This window comes from Cyrtonyx montezumae, unplaced genomic scaffold, assembly GCF_038088225.1.
Source record: "Cyrtonyx montezumae isolate F1298 unplaced genomic scaffold, pur_monq_1.0 scaffold_11, whole genome shotgun sequence".
In the NCBI taxonomy this organism is placed as follows: Eukaryota; Metazoa; Chordata; class Aves; order Galliformes; family Odontophoridae; genus Cyrtonyx; species Cyrtonyx montezumae.
Genome location: NW_027071837.1, coordinates 3,090,652 through 3,100,559, shown reverse-complemented (window position 1 = coordinate 3,100,559; position 9,908 = coordinate 3,090,652). Strand labels below are relative to the sequence as shown.

General features: G+C 41.8%; 1 protein-coding gene across 2 annotated transcripts in view; it reads left to right on the top strand.

Annotated features, from left to right (window-relative positions):
- Positions 1-3,310: 3,310 nt before the first annotated feature.
- The window catches only part of KLHL13 (kelch like family member 13), a 58,515-nt gene continuing 51,917 nt past the window's right edge, over positions 3,311-9,908 (top strand). The window contains exons 1-2 of one of the 2 annotated variants that reach the window (XM_065729393.1): positions 3,311-3,377; positions 9,108-9,166. In XM_065729393.1, coding sequence (XP_065585465.1) covers positions 9,147-9,166 — 20 coding nt within the window. In that variant the 5' untranslated portion in view covers positions 3,311-3,377; positions 9,108-9,146. Of the gene's footprint in view, positions 3,378-6,629; positions 6,709-9,107; positions 9,167-9,908 lie in introns of those variants that run through there. The other variant, XM_065729394.1, reaches the window with a different exon arrangement.

Sequence of the window (9,908 nt, the reverse complement as noted above, 5' to 3'; positions counted from 1 at the left end):
TATTTTCCCTGGAGATTGTCCTTCATATCCAAACCAGGAGTTTTGTCATTTAAAGGAGATCTGTAATGATATAATGATGGTATCTGCTGTGTTAGAGTTGAAGTGTTGTCAACTCAAGCAGTTATCTTAGTGATGCTGGTGGTAGCACTCGCTGTGAGTCTGCAGTGAATCTTTGCAGGTAGGCTAATCTTGGTCAGGAGTGGTTCAATAACTTAAATTAAGCTGAGTTCATGGAGGACTTTGCTGTCAGGCTCTAACTGGACCTTGGTACAGCTCCCCAGCATCTCCTTTTTGCTAAAGATGGCAACCTCAAGGTGTTGAGGCTTCCCACTGTAATGCCTTGCTTTTTATTAATAAAGTGCACTTCTAACCTATGTATCTGGTGGCAGGCTTTCTAGAAGTTCATGCTATGCTTGGTTGGTGTTAAATTCTAGGCTTAAATACACCTTTCCTAAGATAATATTTTAATTACTAATGGATAGCTGTGCTTCGTGACTTTTGAGGAGTACCTCTGACTTAGGATGTTACTTTTTTTTTTACCCTGTAAGATTGATGGTATATTTAAGAGCCAAATAGACCAAGACCTTGAATTCTCTGCTTTGCATACACAAAACAAAGGCAGTTTCTGTTCTTACTGTTCTTACTTACAGTTTTTCACCTGTTATTTTTGTAGGCTTTGTGGGTGGGGTGGACACAGGTGAATAATGAAGTAGTTAGCATGGTAGGCAATATGTTACTAAGCATGTAGTCTAACTTTAGCATAGGATGGTGTCATTTTTGTACTTGTAGCCCTAAGGCAACCTGATGGTTGTCTGTCTTCAAGGATAGAAGCTTGTGTGTGCAGTGTTAATACACAGCACACATGGCTGTCCTTGTGGGTAGAGCTCTGGGAGTTGGGTGAGAGTGCTTCCTTGGAAAGGGCTGAGCAAATAGAAGCAAGACTTGCCTTCCTTTTAAAGTGAAATCCTTGGATAGTGACGAATGTGCAAGAGCCCTACTTTCTTGTTGGCTGCCAATAGGGATATCGTGTCTCAATTTACTCTTGGATGCCATTCCCAGGTTTGGAAGAGGTAAATGTTTTGCTAAGGGGGCTGTTAACCTTACCTCTAGCAGCTGAGACAGTTGTGTGAGCTCTTCTGTGACATGACAGCTACAAGAAGCTGGGGTGGTTTGAATAGCACAAATAATCAGCCTTTGTATTGGTTGATCCTAAGTAAATAGGTTAGAAAGTACTTAAGGGCAGCTCAGCTGGTGGCCTTCTGGCAGAGCAGTGACAAGCAGCTGAGGGTGAAGAGCTCCTCCAGGGCACAGCTGTGTCCAGGAGGAGATCCAAATCCAGGGTTGGGGTTCACAAGCTAGAAGAGTGCTTGATGGGCAGAAACATGGGTAAAAAGTGAGATGTGGGCACGGCTTATTGGGTTGCAGGGTGATAACCAAGGTGCTTTTACTGTGCTTCCAGGTTGGGGATGCTGTGGGGCACGTTGTCGGGTTCTGTGCTGCTGTGTCCTGTCTTCCTTGCATGCCCCCAAAAGAGAATCAACACTATGGCAACACTATGGTTCTAATCAGCTCCCTTCTGTAGTTTAGATTGTCTATTCATTAGTAAAAATAATAGTAGGAGGGAGTTAGCCCAGAAAATGACTGCAAGAGAAGAGTTTGCATGGCAGCACTTCATGTTCCTGAGTCAAGCATGAATAATGGTGGAGAAAGGAATGGGGAGGAGGCAAAAAGGGGTGGGCTGGAGGAAAAACGCTATCTTTGTGTTGACTTCATTGTCTCAGTGCCATCCCAGATGTGTCTAACAAGTCTGATGTTGTTCTAGTTTTTCATTGCTGAAGGCCTTTCATAAAGACCTCCACTGTAATGCTTGTGTGTGTCACTGGAGCAGCCTGACACTGCTTTGCATAGATGGAGATTTATATGGGATACTCAGACAGGGTGGTGGGAAGCCTGGATCGTATGCCCAGTTCCTAGAGGGCTTCTTGCCAGCAGAAACTTGCTTTTTGATTGCTTCTTCCTGGCTTTCTTCACCAAAATGAACCATGAAACAGACTTTGTGTTGAGTTGTGTCATTCCTGGCACATGAATATTTGTTCAGTTCTGAAACACGAGTCTTTCTGACTGCTGTATGTAAATGGGTATCTATAAGAAGTAAAGTAACTTGGTGCGTTTGAGGAATATCAACAGGAGGAGAACTTTATGAAACTAAACTGCAGTAATCTATCTGATCTTCAGGTAACTCCTCTGTTTTGGTTAAACTGTTGTTTAACAAAGTATTTACTGTTATTTTTTGTTAGCTTCATTGTTTTGCATAGGTAGGTACACAGTTTCACTCTGGGGAGGGCTTGGAATTGGAGAAAATGTCCCAATCCTTTCACTGATTTGTAGAAGTGCCAGTAACATATTGGTGCTAGCTGAATATGAGCGTGCAGGTTGCCACGTGTAATGCTTTAATTTTTTTGAGAGGAAACGCTGTGGGAGCAGAAGCAGGCAGTGCTGTTACCAGTGTTTCCACACTCTGCATTAGAAAGAACAAAAAAAAATAAAGACTGCCGTTGCAAATAACAGTGCTACTGAGTGCTCTTTGCATGTAGAGGTGGCTGGCTGCTTTCCATTGGCAGTTGGTGCACTGGCTTTGCAGTGTTACAAAGAAAAGCAGTGTCTCCTCTCCTCTCCTGCTCTCCAGTTGTTCCTTCCGCACAGAAAGATGACTTTCAAACGGCTGTGAAACCTTTCACTGTAACTTTATCCTGTTTCAGCTCAGTTGTAACTTGTAGTGTTTTTGTAAGCCCAGCCAGATAGCTTCCTGCTGCGACAGCAACTGTGAGCTGAATTTATAAGAGCATGCTTGGTTTAGTGGCACGATGCAAGGCATTACTTCTGTTAGGACTTCCATACCTCCTGGGGCTTCTGTGCATTCAGTGGTTTATATAAAATGGTGGCTGTGCTTCTGATCTCGAGACTGGCGAGCTGAAGTGAAAATTTGCTCTGATGTTTTTATTCAACGATACTATTGGAATTGATTTTTATTAGGAGCTGTTGTCTTGCAGAATTGTGTATGAGATATTCTGTATATGTGGAAGAAGAGGAGGACATGGCAGTAGCAAGTTAGATCAACTTTCCCTGCAGGCAAGAACAGGGGCTGTCCAATTTTCCACTCACAGTGGAGACAGCTCAAAACACTGCAGAAACCAATAGTTAGCTCTGTTGGAGATACTGTACCCTGCAGTTCTTTAAAATAACATCTACAGTGAATAATAGTGTGCAAATGTGTGTGACTATTCTTTTTTCTCTTCCTGAACCTTATTCTAGATGTCAAAATTAACCTGGACTACTTGGGAATGGCGAAACATAGCCCTGGGATCCTGCCATGAACAGTAAGAAAGTTGAGATGCTTTGTGTATGCAACTAATTTGATTTAAATGGCTATACCCCAGCAAAAGTGCTCCTGTTCAATTAACATAACTAGGCAATGTATTGTTATAGCTTAGGGGAGATGTGCTCCCAGCTTCTCATGCAGTGAAAGTAGTAGTACAGATGAATCAGGTATGGGGTTGGTGGGGGAGGGCTCTGGAGCTGGGAGGGCTGCTGTACTGCTGCTTCATGAGATGGGATGTGGTGGCTGTAATGCTCCACTGTCATGCAATATCATAAACACAAATGAGTTTGAAATGTGATTAGACTAATTAACGGAGGGGAAAAGTGAATTATGGGGTGGTGAAAACTGCACTCTGAATGCATTTGGTGTGAGAGGGACCCTAAAACACCAGCTGATAAAGGCTGTTAAGAATGCTGAGCTGTGTTAGTTGCTACTTGTGCTGCTTGGGAGCTGCCTGCTATGGTCAGGTAGCTTGGTTCAATGGGTTTTTGGTCTGGCCTTTCATATCTGACTTCTGAAAGGTATTTTCCTTGCTTGAAACATCTAGTAGCAGTTGATTATATGGCTTCTGTATCTGAGAAAGCAAGCATCTTTAAAGATCATCTTGAGTGCTGATGAAAAGATTCAGATATTTTTGTGGTGTTGGTAGTCTGAAACTTCATTTTGAAGGATGTGTAAGTAAATATTTGTGCGTACATGCTCTATTTTCTTTATGTAGTCTCCTTCCTATGTTGCAATAGACATCTGTAAATTGATGCACAGGGAATTATTCTGCTGGATTTTTCCCAGTACAAAACAGGTGATTTATGAGAGACTGTGTGGGTGAGAAGTGTGCTTGTGAAGTGTAAATTTCAGCTGAGTTTGGTGCTGTTGACATTGTCTGGCAGCCTTCACTGGGACAGGAACTAGAAGGCTTTGATACTGTGAATATCATGAATTGGTTGTAATCAATTGGAAATAAGCAGCCTTTGTATCATTACTCCTCACAGCAGTTTAAATGCTGGTGTTCAGATGAAAAATATTTCACTTGTAGAGCTCCGACCACATCGTTCTTAGTTTGTTCCTGAGAGCAGTTCTTAATGCAAGGCCTCCAGAAGTTGGTTAACGTGTTAGAAATGCTTTAATATCTTGAAAAAATACCAGAAATTTCCTTCAGTAAAATTCTGCAACTACTAAAGCAAAGTTTTGGATCAAATTAAGTAGATTAGATCATCTGTCAGATGTTAGCTTTCTGTATGCACAAAGCTGCGTGTGCTGCACAAGGAGGTGTTGTTAGAGCTGACTGCCCTCAGCCTTTGCAGAAGGCTGAAAAGGGCAAGTAGTGATGCCTGTGTTGTGGAGTTGAGAAGAAATATAAGGATGGAAGTGATTCTTGTACCTCTGGCTCTTCTTTGGGTGGTTACTGGGGCTGGAATTGCTGAATGGTGTTGTGCTGGTGTCCAACATCCTTGTGCTTGGGAGATCCAGAATATTCTATTCCTGGAACAAGTAGCATTAAAAAAATCTGTGTCTCCAATGTTAATCCTTCAGTGTTAGTGTTACTTATTAGCTAAGTGCCATACAGATACTTTCTTTTATCTCAGTTCTCGCATCATTGGCTTGTGATAAGCCAGTGGGTGTGCTGTGTTGTGCTGTGGATAGTCCTGTGCCCTGGTGGTGCCTGAAATTGTGTCAGTTTGATGGCTCTCTTCTTGAGGTATGTTCAAAATACTGTTAGGAGCCAAAGACATGTAATACCTTTGAGTTGGTCTGCAATTTGATGTTGTATCTTGGAATGGCTTGGGTTGGAAGGGACCTCAAAGGTCATCTCATTCCAGCACCCTCTAGTACATACTTTCTGCTTTGCTCATTAACAGCACTCCAGAATTAATTAGCTTCCAGGCAGCGATTGAAATCATGCTGACTAATGTCGTCCCAAAGCGTTTTTCCCAGACCTTTATTTGCATCTGTAGATAACTTCACGGATGTGGATTAGGTGAAGCCTGCAGGTAAAGGATGTGGCTGAATAAAGCAACAACAGGTGGGAAGGCTGTGTTGGGTGAGAAGTGATTCCAAGGTGCCTTGACACATGGGGACTTTAGTGGCAGCTTGAGGAAATACCAGGGGGTTTAATTTCTCTGGGAAGCAAGTGGCTCTGATACTCTGGTATATAATGTAGCAGAGGAGGTTTTAATGTAGCAGGGAAAGCTTTTACAGCAGAAGAATGGGGAAATAGGTTCTTATGTTCTGAGCCTTTTTTCTTTTGTTAGATAAGAGTATTGGCTTCTTGAAAAGCTTTTGAGAGCTGCAAGACTTTAGACTACTGAAGCATGCTTTGTTTTGCTAGGAGGCTTCACAGGGCCTGAGCTCCTCTTACAACCACTTGTTTTCAGTCTGTAGTGAAAGTGGCTTTTGGATTAACCCTTCCTGAGTAGTAAATCTGTGGCAAAGAAAGTAATCCGTGCAGATTATAAGTTAGTAACTGTGCTTTCAGGGCTTTTTGGAGGGTTAAAAACCTTCCTCTGGTCATAATCGTGAGGTTTTCAGAGTAGTGTGCCTCGTTTGACTGCAGTAAATAACTTCAGTTGGATGCTCTGTAGTGTAAGGCATGAGAGCATCTTCTGTGAGTGGACTAGATTCTTTTTTCTTGAAATTTTGTGTGTACTTGCAATTTGTAGGTGGAAAATAGATCTACTTGTTAATTATTGATTATCAGGTGGTATGTGATATGTGTTAATGTCACTTGAGTAATGGAACTCTGGAACCTGTTGCTGTGAAATCTCCTTAAGTGAAACTGTTCTACATCGTACACTATTGCCTTTTTAGGCATGGGTTTCTATTTATTTAGAGAGAGCCTCTTGAAATTATCTGTAACTTGGAGATTAAAGTTGTTCTATGCTTAAGGACATAGTTCAGTGTCAGATTTGATCAGCTGCTGCTAAAAGGCACAGTGCTGCTTTCTACCTCTGCTCCTTGCCTACCTGCAGTGTGTGCATGGAAGGTGCAGCTGGTGCCAGGTAAGTGGGACCAGCTTGTCTGATGGGAAGCAGTTATTTGTACTGGGCAGTGGTTTTCTGTGAATTATGGAGTTGGTTCATCTGTTACATTTGGTGCAAATTGAGTGAGCAGTTAAGTCAGACTGAGTTTAATGTGGAACTGTGTCCTTATTAATGTTCCCAAGATAGAGTTCAGCCAATCTCTCAGTGTTTAATTGTTCTGTGTTTTTCAGCAGTCTGTTCTGTTGTGCTTCTATGGACTGCTGTTCTGCTGCAGGGCAGGCTAAATCTGAGCATCTTCTGGCTTTACAACTTCTGAACATCATTTGAAGCCAACTTCTATAGAGATGTCAGGTCAGAGGATGGACCTTAAGCATGTAAAGTGTATTTTTCATGTTCACTCCATGCTTTGTATGCTCACGTTTGTCCATTGAGAATGTGTGGCCTTTCCCATGTCATGGCTTCTTATTCTGTGCCTTTGGTGCATTTGATGTGCCTTGCATCACTCACCTGCTGTCTCTAAAGAGCTGGCTTCTGAAGCAAGTGACCCCCAGGAGCCTCATCTATCAACTTGGAAGATTTCAGAGCCTTCTAGCAGGGATGGAAAATACATGCATGAAAGTGGAACCATTTCACAGGGTGTCTGCCACGCGTGCCCTAGTTTATTGTGCTTGGTCAGCATGGGAAGTCGTTGAACTTGGCTGTAAAATGCTCATCAATTTTACATGGGTCTTAACCACAGTGTTCCTAAAAATAGCATTCCTCAACTTGTGATGAAGGTTGTTAATAAATGTAATTGGTTATATAGGAAAAAAATATTTGTACACGTGTACTTGCTTTTGTGTATCTGAAAAGATGATGGCAAAATGCATGGTTCTTGTTTGGCTTTGTGAGGACAATTGTTTAAAAACGATACGCTCTTCTTGGGCAGCAGTTCATGTTGCTGATCAGTTTTCCTTTCTGTGCTTGCAGGGAGTAGCTGTCAGGTTGCAAGCAGAGGTGTGAATTCCTCCTGTTTGTGCTAGCTGAGGAGGATCATTGGTGAGGACATAAAGGTGGTAGCAGCTCTGTTGAAGTTGAAAACAAGCCTCGCCAAGGATGGAGGAAAAACACTCATGTGTAGCTTGAACTGTCTGAATTTCTGTGGTAATGAGATTGGCAATTAGAGGCAGGTTTCAGTTTTCAGTTTCAACACCTGTGTGCATCAGTTTCCACACCCTGCACTGTACTGTTCTCTTCTGTGATCTATAGTTTTCTACTGTGTGCAGGAAGACAGTGTGACATTGTCTGATTTTTGTTGTGTGCCAGCCAAACAGCTCCAACTGAGGAGCTGTTTCTGTTCTCTCAGCACTTCATTAAGAAAAAGCCTCACATTCAAAAGCAAAAATTCAGCTTTCACCTCACAATGTAGCTGGCTTGGCATCCTTTCACCAGCAGAGCAGTAGGAGCAGATCACAGAAAAGCTCAGATCTTGTCCCAAAGAAATCTGTGGGTGAGGGGAAGAGAAATGCAGGGGTTTCGCTGGCAAAAAGTCAGCATGGCTTTTGGTTTGAAGCCAGGCAGCAGGCTTGAGGGTAGTAGAAGTACTACTGACAGCAGTTTGGTGCTCTGTAGTATTAGACCCTTTCTGGAAGAAGGGAGAACCTGTGTTTTCAGGAATTTAGGTCGAGTTTCAGCAGGCACACTGCAAGATTGCTGTGCACTGTTAGCATGCTTTGCTCTGAAACCAACTTTAACCAACGTGCAGCTCAGTTGACTTGTAGTAACCTATTTAGGGGAAGATGTGAAAAGAAAGGATGGAGGCAGTTAGTTTTATTTTTTAATTTGTAATGGAAAGGTCAGACTTTTTCCCTAATCTTCAATCAATCTGGAGTGAGTGTGGAGTTAATACACACAGATAAACAGTCCTGTTGAGGACAGGGCTGTGAAGGAGTAGTGAGTTGTTTTAAAGAAGTACTCAATTCCTCCAGCTACAACTTACCACTCGCTTGTGCTTAACAATGCAAAATTTACAGAAGAATGAAAATCCAATTGTGGCTTTTTTGTGGGCTTTGCATAGCTTATAATTTGCAGTGCTTACTGCTAAAGGATGTCAGCAAATTTAGATATTACAGCGTTATCGCTGTATCCTCAATTAGAAGTGAGTTCATAGACTTACAGATAGGCTACAGCCTTTCATTCTGATTAATAGCTGTAAGATATCGTACCCATGAGACATTAAAAAACCAACTAACAAGGCTGTCACTCTTTGATCAACTATATTAGATCTCAAAAATGGAACTCATTAAATTTGCACAGAAGAGGCTGAAATTTTAAAGCGATTGTCTTGTATGTAAATCATTTGAGCAGTCTCTCACCCTTAAAATAAAGAGTGGCTTTAATGTGTTGTGGTTTCCATTTTAGTACGTGTTCATGGGATAGGCAGGCTCAGGAACAACTGGGTTAAACCAGGAGATTATTTGAAAAATCTAGGGCATGTGCTCTCTCAGTTCACTTGATTAGTTTTCATAATTCACCCTTTTTTTCTGCAGCAAGGAGCAGTATAGTACATGCAAGCAGGAGGCTGTTTTCTTGCTCTTCTCTGCCTGTCATTTTACTGTAGGAAGTTGGATGGGGAAAAAGTCATAGTGTGTGATTGTTTAGTATAAATCTTGGTTTGTTTTGTGAAAATGCATGGGGTCTGAGTGGCATGATGCTCTTTGTGACTGTTTGTCTGCAACTTTCTACTTTAATGCTGTTCTGTTTGACTGCAGGTGCATGAAGAACTGAGGAGATAGTTCTGCTCATCAGAGATGATGTGGAGAGACGCTTTGTGAGTAACAAACGGGTTTCCTAAGAAGCCCTAAATATTATGGGAGTGTTTCCTTCCTGTTTTAGAGTAACTGCTGCCTGTCTGGAGTTTTCATTTGGTTCTGAAAGCTGTGACTATAGAGTCCTTTGTGGGAAGTGTAGACAAAAGCTCAGTGTCAAAATTAAGTGCTAGAGGACTGAGCAGTGGAATCAAATGATTAACTGTCATACCTGACTTTTCTACAATGATCAGCCTACCAAAGGCTTTCTCTGTTGGCTGTTGAATATTTTCTGGATATTGGTAAGAATCTCTGATGTGTGCTCTGTGGGCAACCTTTATCAGGGTTAACAAAGTGCTCAGAAGTGCTTCTTCTGTGGTTAGGGCACTACCTGTTGTATGTGACTTGGTTATTCATGCTTTATTGTCCTTGTCTAATTTTGATTGGTAGTCTGATATGCTTCATCTGAAGAAGATGGAGCAGGAGAGGTGTATAAAAGCTTTCTTGGATGCTTTTGGTTTGTCTGCTGCAGTATAGCAGTGTTCTGATAACATGCAGCTCAACTGTGTTCCCAAAATGTGATAGGAAAGGAAGAACCTCTGACAGAATATAACCGTGCCTAAATAAGTACTTAAAGCATTTACTTCTTCTGCCATGTATCCAGTAACAGTTGAGAATTAAAATATTTCAGGATTTTCTATGATTACTTTCAGGCTTTTTAAGTTTAACATTGAGCGATTTGGTCTTGAATGGTTTCTTTTAAGC